General features: G+C 42.4%; 1 protein-coding gene across 1 annotated transcript; it reads right to left on the bottom strand.

Moving 5' to 3' along the window:
- Nucleotides 1–687: 687 nt before the first annotated feature.
- chsy3 (chondroitin sulfate synthase 3) lies at nt 688–12,297 on the bottom strand. The gene is made up of 3 exons (XM_086054277.1): nt 11,208–12,297; nt 8,682–8,965; nt 688–3,599 (listed from the first exon to the last, which is right to left on the bottom strand). Exons 1-3 carry the CDS (start codon nt 11,872–11,874, stop codon nt 2,031–2,033), a joined length of 2,520 nt encoding a protein of 839 aa, XP_085910403.1. The 5' UTR covers nt 11,875–12,297; the 3' UTR covers nt 688–2,030.
- Nucleotides 12,298–24,739: the final 12,442 nt, after the last annotated feature.

The following is a 24,739-nucleotide window of genomic DNA, read 5'->3' as shown; positions in this document are numbered from 1 at the left end:
CGCAATAAAAATGGAAAACTTACTGCGAAATTTCGCATGAATTATTGCAATATATTGCAAAGTATTGCGTTATATCGCAATCTTAAATATTTTCGTGATATCCCCTGGCAGGCTCCGTAGGTTTCCATACGTAACAGAGAGAAGACGTAAGCATAAAAACAATTTTGTGAGTGCGTGTGTGGACGGTTTTCTACACGCGAAACACATTTTTGAATGCACAAAACATGCTTTTGTATGTGGTATTTCACATTACATACATGTGAAACACATTTATGTACGCGGTATTTGACATTACGCTGATGTAATTGTGGCAAAAATTTAACGGCATAGTAAACACGGTGTGAATAACTCTGTTTTTCAAAACCAGAATAGGACCAAGCTGCATTTCGGTAACGCAGGCGATTATGCGCCAAGCGTCTTATTAATATGACTAGATGTCACCAGCGCCTTTGTAAAGAGGCATGAGATTGCAAGAACATAAACTGAAGAGTGGATGGAATTTCCGAATTTGTATGCATTGGAATGAAAAATTCCATTTAGTTGACAATGAGCAGTGGGTTGGAGTGTGTTGTTTCAGGTTTCTGTTCCCTTTTGCATGCTTTCGCACTCATTTTGGACACGTTGTCGAGAAGACAGTTCATTTAAAATATCATACAAATCGAATGGAAAAAAAATATATACAGCGAGCACCGTTCAGATCACTTTTATTCTTGAATAAAAGATATAAGATATAAATGATGACAGTCAAAATAACTCATACACTTCATTTTTAAGAGAAAGAAACGGCTGCTGCCGGTCCCCATTTATTTAAACATTCCATTCCCCTGATATGGAATGTGTGGTAAATCCTAAACAGATATTATAGTGTAGTTTCTGTGCACGGTCAAATGCAAACATTTTGAAATGTACTGTATATAAGTATCTATTTCAGGCATCCTGGATTTATTCACCACAAAGCTCAAACAACTGCGGTGAATGTTAGAAAGCCAAAAAAATGCCTGCAACATGAAATGAAAATAGTCACTGCCTAAATAGCGAGAAAAGTAATTTTCTGTCTTGAGTTGGTTCCACTTTATTACAAAACCCAGCTTAGCCATGCGTACCAGCACTATGGGCTTGGGTGCATCTCTTGACCTGAGCACGACAGCAAGAACCAGTCATCCAGCTACGCGGCCAGGCAGACACTAGTACTAGTAATGTTCCCTGAGCTGCTCTGCGAAATATACTGTGTATATATTGCATTATATACATACACAAACAGGTACATATTCATTTTAAACATGTATATACGTACATACATACACATGTATATGCCCACATGTATATATTGCACATGAATATACTGTACATACATACACATACTATACATATATACAGTACATACATACATTGCAATGTATATACTATGAACTAAAAAGGGATTTGAAATCTGACCTATTAGTAATACTTGTACAACTACAATATGGAAAATAAATTGGGGAATCACAATAAACCGAGACTTATCATTGTTATTATAGAATTGACTCACTGACACAACAAGACCACTTTCAAATCATCATACCATATAAAAATCTATATTGACAAACACTTTTGGAATTGTTTTAAATAGGTGCTTTTACAGACACTAAAATAACACTGGTGTAGAGGTAGACCCACAAAAGCATGAATCATTGAAACTGATTTTGAACACGGGGCCATGAACATTGTCTGTCCACAGTTAATAAAAATACAAGCACAGCCCGACTATACAAAGTTAATGCACAAAAAAAATAATGTTCATTCGAAACGGGTCCCAGATTAAATTGGATTTAGCCATGCTCAAGTCACACTTCCTTTTACCTATTGTATTACGTGCCGCTCGCAACTGCAACCTGTCTGTTTCTTTTAACTGAGCTTTGAAGAAAATACTGTCTAGGTTCTTTGGAATCATTGTCCAGAGAATACCTGCAAAACCATTCTAGTCTATTGCTGATTGTGTCCTAGAAATGAGGTAAACTTGTATGTTGGCATGCACATAGGTGGCGGCAATGTCAGGATAAAGTTTTATTATACACTCCTTCTATGTGTTTCTCCATCCACAGCTCTGCTAACTGCATTGTTGAAGCATAAGTGCTTGCTTTTGACCCAAGGCACATTTTGAGTTGCTTCTGATCAAGACTCGAGTTGCAATGGACAGGATGATAAATATGTATAATTCCTGGCTCTTGACTTCGCAACACTTTCAAACCAGAGTTAATAACTTTGGTGAAAAGGTCTACATCTTCCAAACCCCAACCAAGAATTGAAGTGTCAAATCCACCAGCTTTTAACAGATCACTCTTGACGATACAGGCTATGCCAAAGCCGTATACACGCCAAAAGCCACTTTTCTTGGTGAGGACAAAATTGTTTTCTCTTGGGGCTTTTTCAGCATACACTATCTTAGGGTTGTACTGGCTAAATATGATGGGAAAATAGACCTGGCTCCCTTGAACGGTATTATCTCTGCAGCGTTGCAGCGCATCTGCATTAAAGATAAGATCAACGTCACAAAAGAAGAGTAGAGTGTCATTATCAGACAGTGAGGAGCCCAGCTCTAGAGCAAAACCTCGGGAAAAGTTGCCCGTCATGGGAATGACTGACAGATCAGCTTTGGGATATTTCCTGTTGTAATCTTTGATTAAGTGAATATGTTTTCCTTTGTTCTCATTGCTCTCGTTGTCCACCAGAATCACAGAGAGTTTAACATTTTGCTTGGGTATCAAACACACTTTTTCAAAGTTCTCCATAAAACGGACAAAAGTGTCATAGCGACCAGACAGGGGAACGAGAATGTTAACTTTCCTTTGGCTTTTCTCCCATATTTCCCTGGTTGATTCATAGAACTGGAACCGAGACAAGAACTTCAGAGAGTTGGGTAGAAAAGACAGGGACTGGGATTCAGAGTTGATAGCAGTCACAAGGTCATCCACATTCAACTCCTCAGTTTCATGAAAGAAAGGTCGACTGAAGGACTGCTGAAGGTACGCGTGACGCCTCACGGGAACCGTTATTTTACGTCCCTTGTGTTTTTTGTACAGAAGCAGTAAGTCCAAGATGTATTCAGCCCCGTGCATTGGATCCACTCTGTAGTAGCCATATTGAATCTCTTTGAAATCGATGACACGTCCCCGACTTTTGGAATTTTCATTAATCATTTCCATGACCTGGAGTATAATATCTTCTAATGCAGTTCGAAGAGAGCTTCCAAGGTTTTGGCGGGGCATCCTGTTTTCAACAGCAGAATACATATGGCGGCCTGTCAGGAAATCCCACTCAATAACGTTATTTCGGTCAGTGGGCTGATAGCGCATGTAAGACGGTGGTCCTCCCAGCTGTTGGTCCTCCCACAACATTTCCGTGTCACTGAGGTGAGTCATAGTCAGGCCTTCCCGATGGAGCAGAATGGTTTGGTAGCGAAGTCTTGAGATCTCGCGGGTCAACATGTAGTTATGGAGTCTGTACTGGTAAGCAGGCCATTTGTTAGGATGCAGTGTGATGGCATTGTGGATTTTGCTACTGTGGAGATCCTCGATGAAACCTTTCTTGTGTTCGTAATTCTCATAGAATAACTGCTGCATCTGTGGAAAGAATTCCCAAATGATAAGAATTGTCCCGACATTTGACATTTTGAAGTTACAAATAATACATAATACAAATACATTGTCACACAACGCAAGAAGGCATGCTCAAGTCAGGCCGAACTTGCTGTTTTTCATTTGACAGCATCACATTTATGACCTTAACATTGTTTTTTTTAATACAAATATTGACTATAAATATGACATGTCACGGTTACAAACTGGGCGTAATGAACTAGTTCGCCCAGAGACGTAAGAATATGTCATCATGTGACGACATAAGGCAAGCTTAGTTACTGTTTCTCCATTTGATTGTTTTTTTTGTGTTTTTTTTTTTTTAATGAATTAGAATAAGGGTGGGTTATCCGGATATTGGATAACTATAACTCTAATTACTGTTTGACTTAACTATTGCATTAGATATTGAGAGACAACAGCGCATTCCGACTTACATTAAAATTCGGGTAACAGAACTCTGTCGTAGCCCAAGCATCCGCTGTAACGTTACCAGAATAAACATAGTGTATTTGTATTAAGTTCATTTTGTCTTCTTTATTATCTATATTTTTGACTGATTCATTTATAACAGACAATAATGTTTAGGTCGTTTAATTACCTGTTATTATTACCTTAATCGATTAAGGCGCGTCACAACTACACCAGTGACACTCTGATGAAGGAGGAAGTAACACGCCGAAACATGTCAGGTAATTAAACAACCTAAACACTATTGTCTGTTATAAATGAATCAGTCAAAAATATAAACATAGTGTAGTCTTCTTCATTTGTATCTCAGTTACAGTCATGCAGTTTTTTTTGGAACTTTGTTGTTATCAATGGTAACAATTATGTTGCAGATGTAACAACATTTTTTCAAAAATTAATTCTGCGTGCAATATAATTGCACAGGTGTAAAACAGGTGTAAATAGTATTAAGTAAACAGTTGTTTTTAAAGTGGAAGTCAACCCCACAAAAATCTTAGCAATAATATGTTCTATGCACCTTCACTAGTCTAAAGACGGCATTCTGATTGCGTTTGTGGAATATGAGCTAAGCAGCAAAATCCACTTGTTAGTAATCTCAGGGGGCGGCCATTTTGTCATTTTCTGTCGACTGAAAATGACATCACAGTTGCTCAGGGCTCAAGTAACAACCAATCACAACTCACCTGTTTTCTGAATATGAGCCATGATTAGTCGTTAGCTGAGCCCTGAGCAACTGTGATGTTATTTTCAGTCGACAGAAAGTGGCAAAAATGGCCGCCAACTGAGATGTACAAAAACGGGTGGATTTTATTGCTTAATTTATAATAAATATAATATTTACCAACACAATAGTAATCAGAATGCCGTGTTTCGACTGGTGGGGCTGCACAGAACATATTCTTGGAAAGAAAATGTTTGGGTTGACTTCTGCTTTCTTTCTTTCTTAACCTTTATTTCCACAAAAAGCTACACTGGTGACTCTTAACTCAATTTCATATTTAAAAAATATTTACAATTCTTCTAGGATTTGCTACATTTAAAAGATAACCTCCCCTCCAACTTGAAAACATTGAAGATAATTTAAACTTAACAGAAAGTTTACACTAGATTTGGAAACAATTAGAACTATGAGAGCAGTTATTTTGATGGGTTCCACTTTGTTGCACTCTTGCAACGACGTCAGTGACTAAAATTATTATTTATTATTTAAGGTACTTTTATTAGTTCATAAATGTGTTAATGGTCTTGGGCCATCTTATTTATCTGATTTGTTTATATCACACCAACCTTCGCGGATCCTGAGGTCTTCTGGCGCCGGCCTTTTAATTATTCCAAGGGTGAGGACCAAAATGCATGGCGAGGCTGCATTCAGCCATTTTGGTCCTCAACTTTGGAATAGCCTGCCAGAGGACGTCAGGTCCGCAGAGACTGTTGATGTTTTTAAGAAGAAGCTCAAGACACACATTTTTAGTTTGGCTTTTAACAAATTTTAAGTAATTTATCTTTTCTTTTGATTGAGGATTATTCTCATCTTATTTTACTGATTTTAGTTCTTAGACTATACCACTGTTTTGTTTTCTAGTTTTGTTGTTAGCTTTTAGCTCCAGTGTTTCCTCATGAGGGGGCCAACGCTTTGGGGGGATGGCTGCCCTTCCCGCAGGGGCTCCTTGGGTTCGGGTGACCGGGGGCCTCTACACTTTGTGTGGGGTCCACCCGGCTGATCCGGGCCGGGGGTCTCTGTGGTGGTGGCACCCCTGTGGCCGTGGGCTGTCATTCCCCTCAGCGTGGATGAGCTCCCCTTGGGTAGCTTTTCCTCATATGGTTTTTCTGTGCCTTGTCATGTCTTTCTAACACAGTTTATCAGGTTGTGTGCTTTGTGCGTGTCAATGTGTGTGTGTGTGTGTGAGTGCTGATGTACTGGTGGATATATATCTATGGGTTTGTTGGGAAGGAGGGCGGCAACGGGTCTTCTTTTTATGTTGTGTTTTGGATGTTTTACAGCACTTTGAGTTGCATTTTTATGAAAGAAAAGTGCTATATAAATAAAATGTGATTGATTGATTGATAAAATGATTATTACTTGCTGCTCGAGTGTCTAATAAAGGTATTTTGTTTATTAAAATTCTGCTATGAGTAAATCTTAATGTAAATTAGGTCATATAAATGAATGAGAAACCGTTGGTGGAGCGCCTATATTGTCCCGTACGGCTCTTGCACTGCGTGTTATAAAATATATTAGTTTGGTGCCAAAAGAAAGAAGACCCATGTTACAACGACTTTACTGCACTTCACGTCGAAGAAAAGGAAGTAAATCGGAAGTATGGCACTCAAAACAACTCCGCCCCAAACGCACTCAGGAACTCTTTTTTTTCATGGAGAATTATGTCAACAAGCAACACAAAAACTCATTATTTGATTTATTTCGACTGGCATGTACTACCAACAACGTCATGACTATCACATCTAGCAGGTTACCACACACGACACGGCTCCTCCTGCTCCTCGCCAGGAGGACTTCTTTACTCGGACTCGCTGTGTGTCAGTAGGGCAATTCATCCTCAGACTCGTCAACATTTAGAAGCAGATGTAATGCCTCCGGGCCACTGGTTGCTATAGAAATATGACGGCACCGTCCCAGCGCAACGTGTGTAAGATTAAGTAGAGCAGTCAAATTGACTGGCACGCCATAGTTAAATGAGTAATGGTTTGTAACCATATTTATATTGTTTAATACCATAAAATTGTACCATGGGAATAATATATACACGGAATTGTTAAAAGTCAAGAGGCTAGGAGCATCTTTTATCTATATACGCAGAGTAATAACACATCGAAGTTTGGAAACAGTCAGTGACTGCTCTTGTACTCCTCGTGCTAAGTTAATAAGTAAAATGTATATATTTTTTCAATTTAAGAATGGCATGTGTTTCACAACCAATAACTGAAAAAAAAGGTAATACTTAGAAACAGGGTCAGCCTTGCTCCTCACTGAAGATGACCAGTTCGACACAAACTTCTGATATCACAAATTTGCTCAAATTACCTTTGTTATTACGAACAATTATGTTCATCTATGTGCAGCCTCTGATCATGTCTCAGAACAAATATTAACAGTGATTTAATGAAGTAGGAAACAGATAAAGATTAATATGCAACACGTTATTGTATAAATCTCTCCATATGTTTACATTTTTGAATGATCAATTATACATCGTTCCTAGAAAATCACCAATTTCCTATCACCGGTGAGCTATTTTTAGAACAAGCCTGCAGGCTACCCATGTAGTCCTTGGGGGGGCCGCAGGCACCAGGTTGATGACACCGGCTGCAACACACCTGATTCAAATGATCAGGATCATTATCTGACTTCAGCAGACCTTGCTGATTATCTGATCATTTGAATCAGGTGTATTGCAGCAGGGAGAGATGGAAAACAGGCAGGACAGCGGCCCTAGAGGAACAGGATTGAAGACCCCAGGCTTATTTGATCAGAGAAATCACACTTTGGGTCTGTTCAGTCAAAGGTAAGGGTATGCATCTCTCCAATAAAAGACGATACGATATATCAACCTCAATATATGGGGTATTTCAAGGGTGATTTATTTTAAAGTGGAATGGTTCAATGCGGCCCCGCTACTCTTGTGAGGATAAGCGGTATCGATAATGGATGGGTTTAATTCGGTTCAATTCGGTGGGATTTGATTCAATATGGTACAGCTCAGCTCGAGACGGTATGGCGCAATGAGTTTTTGTTGTAATTTCATGACATGAATGAACTTGTCAGTAGGTTACAGTAAATGAAGGCATTGCCTTCAAAGATCTTTCTCTAATAAAACAAGCAGTATGTACTGTATGTTAATATAATTTAATGTGGAACAATTCCATTCGGTGCACTCATGTTTCAATCAAAATCGATTTTCTGATTCAAATCTTTTTTTTGTTCCAAACGTGGTCAAAGGGGAGATTTTTAACCCCCAGGTATATCTGACCCAGTTCAACCCATTAAGGATGGGAGCGCATAACCACGTTTCTACCACTACCAGTCGAACGTGATATATGGTTAAGATATGTTTGTGTATAATAGACAATACCGACGTCGTAACGGAAAAGAGAATGGTAATTACCACTGTTTTTTTGTTTTTTTTATTAAACATAGTGCTTCTCTTGCACTGACATTTTTACTTCTTCGATTGAAACAGTAAAGATGAATAAACTCAAGTCTGTGTGAAAGCCACATGTCTAAGCTCTCAAATTCTTTTGGAATTATGTTTCCATCTGCTACAGGGGCTGAGATATTAATTATTTTGTGGGTGTTGAATATCCGTGAAAAAGGGTAATTCCAAACACTTTGTTTTTGGGGAGCTGTTGAGCCAGGCGCTTTAGGCCTTAATGGGTTAACTGATAAACTACGTAAATCTGTACAGTACATAAACGTTGAATAGTTATTTTCTAAGTTTATACCAACTTAATGACCCCATTTAAACGTGTGGTTAAAGTTGAAATGGCAATTCATTTTATTTGACTTTTTTTTTTTTTAATTATGCAGAATGAACCTGAGTGAGTTGGAGAAAAACAGTTGAATAACTCAATCAGTACCTCATAGGACCACACACACTGTGTCCCTCCAAAGCGTCGCACACACCGGCCCACTTCCACATCCTCATGGGTTGTGTACAGCTCCTTGAGACAAGTACCAATGTGCGGTATCATCCTGCGTAGCACCTCCCTGCTGAAGATCATCCCAGGGCCGCCCATGCAGAAGTTTTCCCCAGGCTCAAGTGCGAGTCTGCCCAATTCCTCTGCCATGCCGAGGCCAGTCTGGCCAAGGTAAAGAGGCTTGCTGCTATTCAGAGAACGCAGAAACAACTCCAACTTTTCACCTAAAGAGGGGGAAGATAAGTACAAGGTTAACTTAATGAAGTTACAACAAAGCATGAAAACAACATACAGTACTTGTAGTGAAGTAGTTTATGATAAAATGTGTGGCCACAGAAAGTTAACCCAAAGATTTTCTTTCAAGAATGTTATATGCAGGCCCACTAATTGAAACAAGGCATTCTGATTAATATTGTGTTTGTGGAATATGAGTTAAGCAGCAAAATCCACCCGTTTTCAGCCATCGGGGGGGGGGGGGGGGGGGGGTTCCATTTTGTCACTTCTGTCGACTAAAAATGACATCACAGTTGTTCAGGGCTCAAGTAATGACCAATCACGGCTCACCTGTTTTCTGAAGCTGAGCCATGATTGGTCATCAGTGGTTCTCAAATGCAGGAATGCGTACCCCTGGGGGTATGTTAAGGCAATTCAGGGGGTATGTGGATTACTTCTTATTCCACGAACACAATACTAATCAGAATAACGTGTTTAGACTAGTGGGTCTGCATACAACATGTTCTTGAAAAAAATATGTTTGGGTTGACTTTCTCTCTATGAAAGAAAGACACTGAACATAAACCTGATGTCACAGTCTTCTTGCACATTGCGCATACGTAACAACAAGTCGGTGTGCTCCGATCAGGGTTTTATACTGATGATTCCGTTCAGCCTTAAATAAAATGGACCGATACGATCACGTGGATTTGCTGCATTTTTACATTTTAGAGCTGCTTGCTAACAATTATTTTAATAATGGAATGATCTGACAATTATTTTTACAATTGATGATTAAGGTAAAAAAAAAAAATCCATCCATCCATTATCTGAACCACTTTGTCCTCATGCTTTGTCCTATCGCTTTGTCCCCTCACACTTTGTCCTATCCCAGTTATCCAAATTTCCATCCCTTTTTTTTTAAATACGAAAACAGGACATTATTTTCATATTGACAGTGCAGAAAATACACAAACATACATTAAGGTTCAGTCACTGATGGTGTAGTGGTACACACGCCTGAGTTGTGTGCGGGCAGCGTGGGATCGGTTCCCACTCAGTGACAGTGTCTGTGTGTGTGCCCTGCGACTGGCTGGCGACCAGTTCGGGGTGTAGTGTGCCTTTCGGCCATAGTCAGCTGGGATAGGCTCCAGCAACTCGTCGCGACCCTGTACAGGCTAAGCAGTTTGCAAGATGACACATGACACACATTAAGATTCAGTTACTGGTTTGGTCTGTAGTCTTAAAGTGTAGCTGTGGTAGTCATAAGGAAAAAATATATTTGGTTTAATCAATAAAAATTGCATCCAAACATGTTTTAGTTACACTGGTTGTATCAAAGCAAGCTTATAATATGGCATCCAAGCGTGCAGACATACTTGTCCAGTCTTAGCCTGCTGGAAGCAGAGCTGTGATGTAGTGTTGTTTCAAAAGCTAGTCTGGACCGCCATTGGCTGCCGCAGGCAAAGCGCTTTGGACAATATAAAGCGTAGATAAAGCACTATAAACGTGTACTTCATTTACCATCATGATAAAATTGGATGTTACATTTTTTTGGACTATCTATGACAATGTTTTTCAGCAAAAGTACAATTAGTAATCCATTCAAATCGATTGGATGGTTAAATGGCTAACGAACAGCGATCGTGGATTTCAGGTACGAGTCCGGCTCCTAAGCACTACCGGTACATATGACAATAAATGACAATGATCTGACGTATCACTCAATAGCAACTGGTGGATAAAAGGGAAGGGACAGTCAATGTCAGACGTGTCATCACATCCGTTCCTAAATGGTGTCTTGCATTGAAATTAATCAACCAGGGGGATTGCGGGCGCGCTGTTTGGGCGAATACAAGACTAGACACAAAGATGGGAACGCCATATTTATCAAACACCACCGTTCCTCCATCAACACATCAACTCCACTCCTACACAGGCTAATCTCTAGTTGGATGCAGGCTGCAAAGTATGGGCTGCGGGTGATCGTTTTTTTGTGATCGGCAATAAAACCCATTGATCGGCATAAGCCGATCACATATGTTTCCACAGAAATCGGCTGATCTCGATCAGTGGTCGATGGATCGAAACACCACTAGAAATAAGTGATATAACATTCTTGGTCCAATGAAAAAATCGTTTTAAGGCAGTGTTGAGGGAGGGGGTGCAAAAAGTTGTATTCCATACAAACACAAACAACAATTTTGCCAACGTTGTCTCACCCCACAAAAAACATAGCAGAAGAATAATTACCTCTTATATACACATCATCATCTGCTCGCATGAACCACTGGTATTTATCCAGGTAGTGATCATGGATATATTTCAGCATCATAAATGACTTCTTTTGTGGCGGATAAGAGTCGTCCACGCCTGGAAGTGAAATCACCGGTAAAGGAACAGGAAGGTCCACGTTGTTGGAACCAGCACTCGAGAAGAACTCCACCTTCCCTGGAATTGAACGCGCCCAGGTATTGAACGCGGCCACGGCTCGGGAAGCCAGATACTTTTTCGCCGTCATCACGCCCACAAAGAGGAACTGCTTCGGTCGGCTCGAGAGCCTCCCGTTGTCTGCACTATTGTTCCCCCGACTGTCTGGTCTGCTCTCCTCCTTTTTGAAAACGTGATTGCCCCGGTCGTCAACGGCCGCAGAGTCCGCAAGGTCCCCCGATATTTTCCCGGCCGTGGACTCACTTTTCAACGAACACAAGGGGGCTTCATTACGTTTACTCTCCAGAACTTGCGGTACAATCAACCAAGAACACGCGGTGAACCCGAGAATGACACCAAATAGGACGGTTGTCCACTGTCTCCTTGATTTCAAATGCATGACTCTTTTAAGAAGTGAAATCTGTGGTGGATGGAGTGTTGCTGTATGAATGCTGCCGTTGTCTGGAGAGGTGCTGACGTGTATGGACATCCAACATCTCCAGAGGGCAATGGTGGTGTCCTACCAAATGGGGAAAGACACACTTTCCACTTCTGCTAGCATTGTTCATGGGGTTTAAATGTCACTTTCGTCTTGTGGTCAACTCCATTCTCATTCCCCTGCCTAACGCGATGCGCTAATTTGCCATAATAGCCAAATACAGTACTCCAAAGCCGCAATAAAAATTAAAGACGTCGTTCTATGTTCCACCGCTAACAGCCACGACGGAGTCGTTGGAAGATTGATCAATTCTATGGAACAAATAACCTGATCGCCGAGGCACTTTTCAGTTCAAACTCAACCGTAGTGTAGTCAATTATTCCATGTCCTCTCCATAGGGGCTTGCTTCCATGATTGGAGGAGGTTACTTAGTTGCCAATGCCATCATTTTTGTTCCGCGGTGAACTGCCACAGCAAGACTTCCAGGAAAAGGTTTGTCTTTTCAAAATAATAGCAATTATTTTTCGTAACGTTGCTGAATAGGTAATCGTTCGCCTTGAAGCTTGTTTTAAAAGAAAACGTAACACAAAGATTTTTTTTCATTTAAATAAACACTTTAAAAAACGTCCCTGTAACTAAAACAATTCTGTGTATGACGTTGACGATTTTATTTTGAAGCCCATCTATCGATCACTCCACGGACCATTTTGTTTGTTTCTTTGTATTTTTATTACGTCTTCAAGAAAAACAGGTTCAAAAACCATCAAATAAATTAACTTTTTTTTCTCTATCAAGAACCTTATCATGTCAATAAACATCACACTATGTGTACTTGTTCCGTTACCATCTCGCAAGGGATTGGCAAATTGGTTTCCGGTTTAATTCCGATTTTATCCGCAGTAAACTGAACTTCATCTGGGAAGTATTCCAGATAGAAGATTAATGAATCTAAATCTGAGTTCAGAGTTGACTTCCCCTGAGATCGAAAATTTTCGATCATTCGGTTCCAGAACAGTTAATCTGAATTAGTTCAATCAAATCTGAGTATGCTCATCTTTATTAAAACAAATGTCGATTCACCATGGAACCAGATATGAACACGTCAAAATGGTGTTTAAGTAATGTTGATTCACATTACTTCCCCCTTGGATTGGAGGCGCTATTGTGGGTGGATAGTAATATGAAATATATATTCCATAAAAATAAATAAAAAAGTACCACTGATGCAATCGTAAAAAGAGAAGTATGTAAAAATGTCAGTTTCATAAGAGAGAATTATCCACACAAATACATCTGCGATTTTCACGTGTTTTTAAAATAGGCTACACTAATACACTCAACAAAAATATAAACGCAACACTTGTTTTTGCTCCCATTTTTTATGAGATGAACTCAAAGGTCTAAAACATTTTGCACATACACAATATCACCATTTCTCTCAAATATTCTTCACAAACCAGTCTAAATCTGTGAAAGTGAGCACTTCTCCTTTGCCGAGATAATCCATCCCACCTCACAGGTGTACCATATCAAGATGCACATTGGACACCATGATTAGCAGAGCTGAGTATTCTGTCCCGGGGGTGGAACGGTCCGTCTCGGACGTACGCCCATTTTTAGAACAGAGGACAGGTATGGCAAGTTTTAAAAAAGCGACATACTAAGTAAGGGCAGAGTTGGATTTTAATCCGACCCACTAATCGTCCCTCATGCGTGTGACGTGTTCGTGAAGCGGCCAAAGTTCATCTCAAACTACTCGGCGAAATAGGCAAACAACAAAAATTGCCTCCTAACGCTTCAAACTCACCACTAGTTGCCCAACTGCACATATTTACTTGCATTGGGAACGCTCCGACGGTAACGCTGTGCACTTCACACGTTCCGACACACAGGGTCATTTTTGCCCGCTTTCTTCAGTCTTTAAAATCATTTTTGCTGTTTCGTGTACTGGTCCTTTAACTGAGTGTTCAGCTCTGCTCACTGTGTAAGACAGCTAGCCTATGTGTGGGACAGGTGCACACACATGTAGCAGCACCGAAACTGCTCCTACGCGAATTGTTTCTCCACACGCAGACTTGTGCTTGTACTTCAATTTCCACACACGGACTGATGTTCCAGTCGGTGCTCCTGAAGCAATGGTTAGCGCTCCCTAGAGCACCTGTTCAGAGACTGACCCCTCTAACGTCCACTGCATTGACATATAAACAATGACCGCTGTTAAATAAAGCAGTTACATTACAACTCTCGACTCACTCACTTCGTCTACTTACACACATACAATGTGTGGTGGCAAGCAGTTCGTCAAATCGTTAACCCTGAAATGGGTGCCCATGCGGATTTGAATGGTAAATTAGCCAACTAATGAGCTTCAAAGAGACACTTAGATGAGCTTAACATTGGCACTTATATAAAAGGTTTGCATGTAAAAATGACATCGGTACTAAAATGCTCCCCCCAAAAGACTCTGTAGTGATTTAAGGGCTTTTTTTTGTGATTAGATTTACAACAAATTACCCTGCCCCTTTTTGGGGCGGGGCAATTTGTTGTTTGTTGTAAATTTTTTCGGTCTCAGCGGTCTAGTCTACGTCATGGGAGGGAGGCAAGCGTGGTAATATTGCTCGCTTTGTCAGTTCTGTTGTCTAAAACGGCGACCGATCGCCAGCAAAATGCACATTACTACTCTTGTCCAACTCTCAGGAGGCAGACGGCGACTGGCAGCAGGCAAGCAATCAGGCAAGCATGGATCTTTCCCCCACATCCCCTCCCCGGCTAACAGTAGAATAATGATACAGTTAATAGCAACAACTATCTTCAGGCCGTTAAAACAAACAACGTTAGCAAAACAACATTAGCTCCTTACTCTCCGCGTAGCGTGTGGAGGTGATCATGAGCCTGCGTCTTCATCTCATGTCGCGGGGTTGCCTCCCAAGCAGTCGCGTGCGTTGTCCGACACCGCTTGCAGCCGCGAGAGTGAAGCGGCGTCGGAGTGAGGTAAGACCTCATCGTACACCGGGGGTGTCTTAAATGTGCGCATCCGACTCCACAGCCGAGTGTGGCCGCATTGGAACTCACCATTTCGGCTGTTATGTTCCATTGGACAGCGTGTTGAAGGCCGAAAAACTGGGGCCATTCCTCATCCAAATAAATGTGCACGTCTCCTCATTCCCACTTCAGTCTCTGTAAATATTGTAACTGGTGTTAAATGCCTCGCCCGTCCTAACTGTGATCAGCAAAGAAGCAGTGTTTTTTTTTTTTTTTTTACCAAAGAAGCAGTGTGCGCTCATCCCAGCATAAATCTATGTAGCTCTGCTCACTTCCAAATTTCCTCATTCTCATATAAATCAGCCACGCAGAGGTTAATCCTTTTGATATGTGTGTCATTAGTAGGGATATCCACATACATTTTGGTGCCAATTGATCACCGTTTTTGGACGTTACAAGCAATGAAAGTACAATGATTTCCAATGGAGAGTTTGTAATCGGTTCCTCCAGTGACTCCGACTGAACAAGAATAGAAGGGTAGGGGGCATGGCCATTCTCCTCATTAACAAGGGGCGTTATTCATGGAGTCACTTATTTCCTAATTTCTCCAAAATGAATGGATAAAATAGAAAATGACAACTCTTTTCATTTTCCTGATCAAAAAATATGTAAAATGAGCTTGTTAGTGAAAACATGGCCATCCCAGCCCAACCATCCCTTTAAATAAACCTCTGCTGTTAGCATCTCTCCCGTGACGTCATGCACGGATGTTTTTCTTTGGGGGGGAGGTATGTGGGACGGACCTAAGGATGGAACTGCTTTAAATGGATGAGGAGGGATGGGGTCAGAGGATGATCATTTTTACGAAAAAGGACGGAAGGGCGAGGACGTAAGGGTATCCAGGTCGCGGACGGAGGACTGTGTTGGCTGGGCGTGCAAAGGTGTGCTGAGCTCACACCTGTTCTCCATCACTCATCCAGTATTCCGGTCAAATCTCTACTACTCGCCAGAACGTCTTGTCTCTTGCAAACGAACAGGTTGTATTCACCTTCTGCTGACAAATCAAGATCTTGAGTTGTTCCCTCGTGTTTAGTATTTCCTCTGTTGTACTTTGAAATGACTCCTAGTGTGTACTAGTGATTTTTAATTAATTACTTTGTTTTTGAGAACTCTTTCCTGGATTAATCCAGTGCTTCATTTTTGGACTAATTTCTTCTTTGTTCTCTCATAGACCCAAGCCTTGAGAACTAAGCCACTGCCACGCCCGGTCCTCAGTTCTTTTGTTACTTTGATTCTCTGTTTAATAAACTTTATTTGTGACTTTTACATCCGTCTGCTCTTGGGTCCTACCACCACCAGCCTGACATTCAACAGAACGTTCTGGCCTCTCCTTGGACCCAGCAGACGCCGAATCCCTTCGACAGGCCATCAACGTTCATGATACGCTTCTCGCCAAAAAGAACAAACTCCTGTGAGATGTTCTGGACTATCTTCACTGCCTTTCTCCGAGTGCTGGATCAACAGCCGCTCGGCAAATCCTGAGTGCCTCTTCTCCCACCCAGCCCCCATTTGACAATCAGCAGGGGAACTCATCATCTGCTTTCACTTCAATCCCAACGTGTGAACCTTCTATCCCTCCACCAGAGCACTACACAGGGGAGGTAGGAGCATGCCGCTAGTTCCTCCTAAATTGCTCATTGGTGTTTGACCAGCAACCCAGTGCGTTTTCCTCAGACCGTGCCAAGTTGGCCTATACGATCAATTTGCTCAAAGGCAGGGCAGGGAAGTGGGCCAACTCTCTGTGGGAGTCCAAGTCTATCACTTTGGACTCCTACGATTCATTTACTTCAGAGATGCGCAGGGTTTTCGACCAACCTTTCTGCAGCCAGGCATCCGGCAGGAATCTGATATCTCTACGTCAGGGCTCCCAAGTCAGCAGTCAACTATTCTATCAAATTCAGAATTCTGGCTTCGGAAATGGCTGGAATGAGGCGAGCCTTAAGTCTGTTTATGTTGCTGGACTATTGGAGGAGCTCAAAGATCAGCTCTCCGCTCGAGATGTGCCTGATTCCCTTGAGCAACTGATCAGTCTTATCATTAGGATGGACAATCGCCTCAAAGACAAAGAGAGTCCAGGTGTGCTTTGCCTTCCTTCCCCCTTGGTGCCAACACACAAATGCCCGTTCCCCAAGTGGGGTCAACACCACAGCCTCTCTTGGCTCCGGGCGATGAGCCCATGCAAATTGGCAGGACCCGTCTCACCCAAGGGGAACGCACCCGAAGGTTTACTCAGGGCCTTTGCATCTACTGTGGACAATCTGGACACTTCATCCTCCAATGTCCACTCCGGACCAGAGCACCCCACTCAGCTACCACAGCCAGCACTCTGGTCCGTGAGACTGCATCCTCCTGCTCAACTCACCGCATGACCTTGCCCGCCTCTGTCTCCTCTAGTAATTCCTCAGTAAATTTACAGGTGTTGATAGATTCGGGGGCTGATGATAACTTTATCGATGGTGATTTTGCCAGGCCTGCTAATTTTCCCATGACTAGCCTTGACTCCCCCTGACCTGTTAGTGCTATTGACAACAGTCCACTTGAAACTGTGAATAAAACAAACTATCACACGTTCTCTCACTATCTCTGGGAATCATAAAGGCAAAAATCCCATTCCTCGTTCTTCGCTGTCCGTCGTCACCCATTGTCCTTGGCTTACCTTGGTTAAGGCTTCATAATCCGCACATTGATTGGGTGTCCTCTGCCATAGTCAGTTGGAGTGTTTTTGTCATTCTCACTGTTTGTGTTCTGGTTACCCATTTTCCCACCCCGGTACTTCCTCCTTTTCTCCTACGGATCTGTCCTCTGTCCCACCGGAATACCATGATTTAGGTGAGGTTTTTAGCAAGTCTCGGGCGCTTTCGCTACCCCCACCCCTGGTGGAGGGTCGATCGGGCAGTCGTAGGGTATCGACCCTGCTTCTTGGTGCTCCCCTACCCTCAAGTAGATTGTATACTCTCTCACGTCCTGAGAGAGAGTCCATTGAAAAGTACATCAGTGACTCTTTGACTGCAGGACTGATCAGACACTCTTCGTTCCCTCTTGGGGCAGGTTTCTTTTTTGTGTCGAAAAAGGACAATACCCTCAGACCGTGCATCAATTTCAAGGGACTTAACGCAATCACAATAAAAAATAAGTACCCTCTCCCACTCCCACATTGACCCCATTTTCGAACCACTCAATAAAGCGGCTATATTTACGAAACTAGATCTGAGAAATGCCTATCATTTAGTGCGAGTCAGGGAGGGTGATGAATGGAAGACTGCTTTTAAGACCCCCTTAGGGCATTTTGAATATTTTGTAATGCCTTTCGGCCTCACCAATGCCCCAGCTGTTTTCCAGGCCTTATAAATGATGTCCGCAGGGACATGCTGAACCTATTTGTTTATGTTTACCTAGATGACATTTTAATATTTTCCAGAACCACAGAGGAACATGTACAACATGTGAGACTGGTCCTACAGCGCCTCCTGTAATACAAGTTGTTAAATCAGAAAAATGTGAGTTCAGTGCTATCAGTCAGCTTTTTGGGCTACATCCTTGCTGATCGACAGCTCAGACCAGATCCAGCCAAAATCGAGGTAGTGGTTGATTGGCCTCAGCTGCCGCCCGCAAGCAACTGCAACAGTTATTGGGTTTTGCCAACTTTTATCAGAGTTATCAGCGATTATTATTATTATTAATTATTTTCTGTTACGCCCCCCCTAGCAAGAAGAAAACAATTCGCGACCCCATCCCACCACCCAGTCTCCGCAACAACTATAAATAAAAGCATTTGTCTATAAAATAGTTATAGGTACACCTCTGCATAACATTGTATCCTTGTTAAAATAAAGAAAACAAAAAGAGAGATATATAGTTCAACTTACAAGAAAAACCTTATTAACAGTGTTTATTAGTCTGTAAAAGAAAAGATTTTAAGTGCATCAAATTGCAGCATTTTTAGACACAGCAAACAAACCGGTCTTTTGTCACCTCGCACTGTAGTCACAGTGAAGCCAAGCGCTTCGTCATATTTGCGCGTCTTTGCTTTCGGGCGACTTTCTTTTGAATCACTGTCTTCATTTCTCTCCGCCTTTCTTTTCATTCCTGTTGAAAATTTCTTCATGTTGTCTAAGGGTTTGTTTACTGCACTTCACATTGCCAGCTTGTTGCAAAACAAACCTACACCGTGGAGTTAATACTCGCTGCGCACAATGGGTAATTAGAGCGCCACTGCCAACTGCTGGAGTGGATGTGCAATTACACGTTATTGTAGTACGGCGGAAAAAAAGGATGTTCCCCAGGGTCACACGCGCCCCCCTCAGCATTGCACTGCGCCCCCCCCCCCCCCCCCCCCAGGGGCTCCCACCCCACTATTTGAAAAGCACTGGACTACAGCAAGGTTGCGTCACCTCTCACTCAACTCACCTCTGCAGCCCATCCATTTTCCTAGACTCCTGAGGCGGGCGCTGCTTTGGATAGCCACAAACAGTTGTTCACCTCAGCGCCCGTTCTCATCCATCCCGACCCCTCACTCCAATTCATCGTTGAGGTGGATGCTTCAAACTCAGGTCTCGGGGCCGTCCTCTCTCAGAGCTTTCTTCTCTAAGAAACTGTCCCCCGCGGAGAGGAATTATGACGTCGGCAACAGAGAGCTACTGGCAGTTGTGTCTGCTCTTCAGGAATGGAGACATTGGTTGGAGGGGGCCGAGGTCCCATTCATGGTACTCACTGACCACAAAAATCTCACCTATTTGCAGTCTACGAAACGCCTTAACCCCCGCCAAGCTCGTTTGTCTCTTTTCTTGGGACGGTTCAATTTCTCCCTCTCCTATCGTCCAGGCACCCGCAACATCAAACCAGAGGCGCTCTCCCGCTTGCATGATTCCTCACAGGAAAAGCAGGACCCCGAGGCAATCCTCCCATCTTCCTGCTTCGTCAGGGCCGCAGTGTGGGATATCGAGCAGCCCCTCTCAACGTCCATCCCACCTTTCACGTCTCCCTTCTGAAGACACTTTCCTCCAGCTCACTCAACCCTCCTGATGGGTCCCCTCCTCCGCCCCTTCTAATTGACAACCATCCAGCCTATATTGTCCGTAAAATTCTTGATGTCTGCCGCCGTGGTCGTGGCTTCCAGTACCTTGTGGATTGGGAGGGTTACGGTCCTGAGGAGCGCTCATGGGTCTCTCGTTCGCTCATCCTGGACCCTGTCCTGCTTCGGGACTTCTATGCAGAATTCCCCCACAAGCCTGGTAGGGCCCCAGGTGGTCCCCCTTGAAGGGGGGTACTGTTGGCTGGGCGTGCACAGGTGTGCTGAGCTCCCACCTGTTCTTCATCACTCATCCAGTGTTTAGTCTCCGGTCAAATCTCTACTCCTAGCCAGAACGTCTTGTCTCTTGCAAACGAACAGGTCGTATTCACCTTCTGCTGACAAATCAAGATCTCGAGTTGTTCCCCGTGTATAGTTTTTCCGCTGTTGTACTTTGAAATTACTCCTAGTAGGGCTGGGCCGATAATTCGATATCGATATGTATCGCGATTGACACGTGAGCGATACCAATAGAAAATGCCTTCGATAGAACGTTCAATAGAAAAAAGAAAAACAAACCCAATCGCAGCATGGTCCGTGATGTAGGCAGCGTGCTTCCACCTCCAAACATGAAGAAGAAGCGTTTAAACCAAAGAAGAAGCAGCTTTTAAACCAACGAGAAAAAAGCATTTAATCCAACAAGAAGAAGCTGTTAACTCAACGGAGCATGCTCGCGGGCCTGACGTCCGTGCGTTACGCTCGCGGGCCCGGCATCCGTGCGCTATGCTCGCGTCCAGCGAGTGAGCGCCGTAGCTTTGCTCAAATAAATGACCACTCAACTCAGTACAACTCCATCCATCCATCCATTATCTGTACCGCTTCTCCTCACAAAGGTCGCGGGGCGTGCTGGAGCCTATCCCAGCTGTCTTTGGGCAGTAGGCGGGGGACACCTTGAACTGGTTGCCAGCCAATCGCAGGGCACACAGAGACAAACATCCGCACTCACAATCACACCTAGGGCCAATTTTAGAGTATCCAATCAACTTACCATGCATGTTTTTGGAATGTGGGAGGAAACCGGAGTGCCCTTAGAAAACCCACGCAGGCACGGGGAGAACATGCAAACTCCACACAGGGAGGCCGGAGCCGGGATCGAACCCACGACCTCTGAACTGTGAGGCGGACGTGCTAACCAGTCGACCACCGTGCCGCCTCAGTACAACTCGTACAATTAAATTATATAATGCATGATAACCCTATTAAAAACCCGTGGATGGAGCCATGGTGTACAAGTAGAGGAGTTCTTGTCTTTGACATGCTACCAGTAGTTAGCCTTATCCGACACCAGCATCGCACTCAAGGTAAAATCAAGCAAGTAAAATATGAATGGACTATGGCAATAATCAGTCCGCTAAAAAGCTAAAGTAGTCCTAAGACGGTAGGTCAATGATGATATATGCACTGCAAGAGAGTATTCGTTCACTTACATTGGATGAACATTGAATGAAGGCTAATATATGTGTCAACAACTGCTTTGGGGTAGACCTTATGCAAATACGCATTTACAATGCACTGATGGAGGACAAACTGCACGTTACACGACATAACGATGTACAAAAAAAAGTTGACTGTTATTTAAAGGTAAGGTTATCTATATTGGCTGATATAAAATACTTAGATTGTGACAGTTTTTCAAACATTTCTTAGCCCTTCTAAGCACATTATCTTTAAAATTAAGTTTATTTAATCTTTAAATCGACAGGTTTATTTCACTTTTTCATCGCTACATTGACCTCTTACAGCTGGGATAGGCTCCAGCACGCCCGCGACCCTTGTGAGGAGAAGCGGTATAGATAATGGATGGATGGATACATTGACCTCTTATTAAACGTTAAGTATTATGTTAAAATAAAATAACCTAAATTTATTTTTCCTCGGGTCATTATTTTCAATAGTTTAAAAAAGAAAAAAAATGCAATATATATCGATATTGACCAATATGAAACACTTATATCGTGATATACTTTCCAGTCATATCGCCCAGCCCTAGTGTGTACTAGTGATTTTTAGTTAATAACTTTGATTTTGAGAACTCTTTCCTGGATTAACCCTGTGGTTCATTTTTGGACTCATTTCTTCTTTGTTCTCTCACAGGCCCAAGCCTTGGGATCTTAGCCACTGCCACGCTCGGTCCTCAGTTCCTTTGTTACTTTGATTCTCTGTCTAATAAACTTTATTTGTTACTTTTACATCCGTCTGCTCTTGGGTCCTACCATCACCAGCCTTACTTTCAACAGACTGACCGGCAAAAAAGGGTCAAGTGCGCAGCTCTGATGACTAGAGCACAGTTGTGCCTTGGACTGCCCACAATAAAAGGCCACTCTGAAAGGTGCAGTTTTATCACAAAGCACAATGCCACAGATTTCGCAAAATTCGAGGGATCGTGCGATTGGCATGCTTACATCAGGAACATCAACCAGAGCTATTGGTCGTGTATAGAATGTTCATTTTCCTACCATAATCCGTCTCCAAACGTGTTTCAGAGAATTTGACAGTAAATACTCATTTTGGTGGAGGCCAAATAGCAGGGCATTACAATAATCTAAATGACAGGAAATAAAAGCATGCATCAGTACCTCCGTGTTAGCTTGAGAGAGAAATGGGTGGACTCGGGTGGCAATATTCTTAAGATGATAAAAAACAAGCTTACATGTCATCAGCTTGGCAGTAGCACATCCAGACGGGTGGGATAGTCCGCAAATTGTCTCAAAGCGCAACAACTTAATGACTATATGGCAGCTAATAATCGATTTGAAACTCTTCAGTCAGGATTTCTTCTCCTAGCAATGGACTCCGATACCTCATCAATACCACTCTTACTCAATTTTAGCGCTGCTTTTGACACCATCCATCATAACATATTATTAGAACGCCTTGAAGTGTGTGTTGGTATTCATGGCAATGCGACTTCTGAGTTTTGTAATGCTACATCCGTACTAGGACCCCTATTGTTTAGCATCTACATGCTTCCGCTAGGTGATATTATATGTAAATATAACATTTGTTTTCACTTTTAGGCTGATGATACCCAATTATATATGCCACTGTAAATAACAAACCCACGTAATTGCTGTAATCTAGAGTCGTGCCTTGCTGAGATTAAACTTTCAATTTTTTTTCCTTTTAACACAGATAAAACCGAGATGTTGATTATTGGCCCTGCTCGTCATCGGCATCTATTCAAGAACACCCCTCTGAGTCTCGATGAATGTACTAATAATGTACCAAAGTCATGTCATGTCATCTTCCAAACCGCTTATCCTATACAGGGTCGCGGGGAGTTGCTGGAGCCTATCCCAGCCGTCAATGGGCGAAGGCAGACTACACCCCGAACTGGTCGCCAGCCAGTCGCAGGGCACACATAGACACTGTCACTGAGTGGGAATCGATCCCACACTGCCCGCACACAACTCAGGCGTGTGTACCATTACACTATCAGGGACCTTGTACCAAAGTGATTCAGCAATAAATCTCTGTTATATTTGAGTCAACTCTTTTCAAATGCACATTAAGAATATTACTAGAACTGTGTTTTTCCATCTCTGCAATATTGCTAAAATTCATCCAATTCTATTGAATAGTGATGCAGAATTATAATCCATACGTTTGTTACGTCTCGCCTCGAGTATTGTAACGTTTTGCTCTCTGGGCTTACCATGTCTAGTATTAAAAGTCTGCAGCTAGTCCAAAATGCTCCAGCAAGACTCCTGACAAGGACGAGAAAGTTAGATCATATTACTCCGATACCAGCCAAATTGCATTGGCTCCCACTCCACTTGAGATGCAATTTCAAGGTTTTGCAACTTACCTATAAAATATTGCACGACTTAGCACCTTCCTATCTTGTCAACCTAGTGATACCATATGTTCCGTCCGGAAACATTTGTTCACAAAATGCCGGCCTTTTAGTGATCCAGAGAGACAAAAAGTAGTCTGCAGATTCTAGAGCATTTTCTATTCAGGCACCAGTGCTTTGGAATGACCTACCCACGGATATTAGAAACGCTAACTCAGTAGAAATGTTTAAAAAACCCTTGCCACTCCCCTGGTATTTTTACCTGAATGCCTAGAAAGGTGGACCCAAAGTAAAACTGAAGCTGTACTTGAACCATTTGGAGTATCAGCATAGTTTTGGTCTCTTTTTGAAGATAACACATTGAATTTTTCTCCTCAACTGTCAGAATCTTTTTAAGTGCGACTGGCACTGAATTATGGCAGTTTGAACACATAAGAGAAGGCGGATTTTATGTCCGCCTATTTTTTTTCTTTTCCAAAAATGTGTCATCTTCCAAACCGGAGTTCTTCGAGTCCCCAGTGTCCATTGCTATGATGGTCTTCAAGAAAAATCTACATTTAAAGATGCCATTTTCTTTCTGGAACAAGCAAGAAACAATCTCATACACAGCGAGAAATCTTCTAAAATACTGCATGATTTTATTTCCACCAACAGTCAAATGCAATATTTCTCCATGAGTCTCTTGGGTTCCTCCTCCGAAGGGTCAACTGAAGTAGCCTGGCCCAAGCGATGGCGCTTCACACCAAAGTCAGGACGTCACACTTACACACTGTGGCGATCAAACAAAATGTTTACAGCTGTGTTTCTGAAAAAATTAAGTACACATTTCGTTATCAATTCACACTATCTGTAATGAAAGACAGGAAAGTTAACACATCAGTCTTTTGGTCACACTCAACTCGACCCTGCAGAAGATTTACTACATTAATCCTCTTGGGGCAAAGTCATTTTTTTTCTCAACATTTTTCATGCCATAGACACATACACTCAGACAAACAGCAACTCATATC

Source organism: Filicampus tigris, chromosome 15 (assembly GCF_054856515.1).
Source record: "Filicampus tigris isolate MCC_2025a chromosome 15, RoL_Ftig_1.0, whole genome shotgun sequence".
Taxonomy (NCBI): Eukaryota; Metazoa; Chordata; class Actinopteri; order Syngnathiformes; family Syngnathidae; genus Filicampus; species Filicampus tigris.
Note: the sequence above shows the minus strand (reverse complement) of the source record. Positions and strands in the feature narration are given on the sequence as shown.

Excerpts from the sequence above, each read along its gene's own strand:
- chsy3 (XM_086054277.1), bottom strand. The coding sequence starts at position 11,874 with ATGTCCATACACGTCAGCACCTCTCCAGACAACGGCAGCATTCATACA. Across the intron at positions 8,966-11,207 it reads TGATGATGTGTATATAAGAG|GTGAAAAGTTGGAGTTGTTT; the intron begins GTAATTATTCTT and ends CCCCCTCTTTAG. Across the intron at positions 3,600-8,681 it reads AGTGTGTGTGGTCCTATGAG|ATGCAGCAGTTATTCTATGA; the intron begins GTACTGATTGAG and ends TTCTTTCCACAG.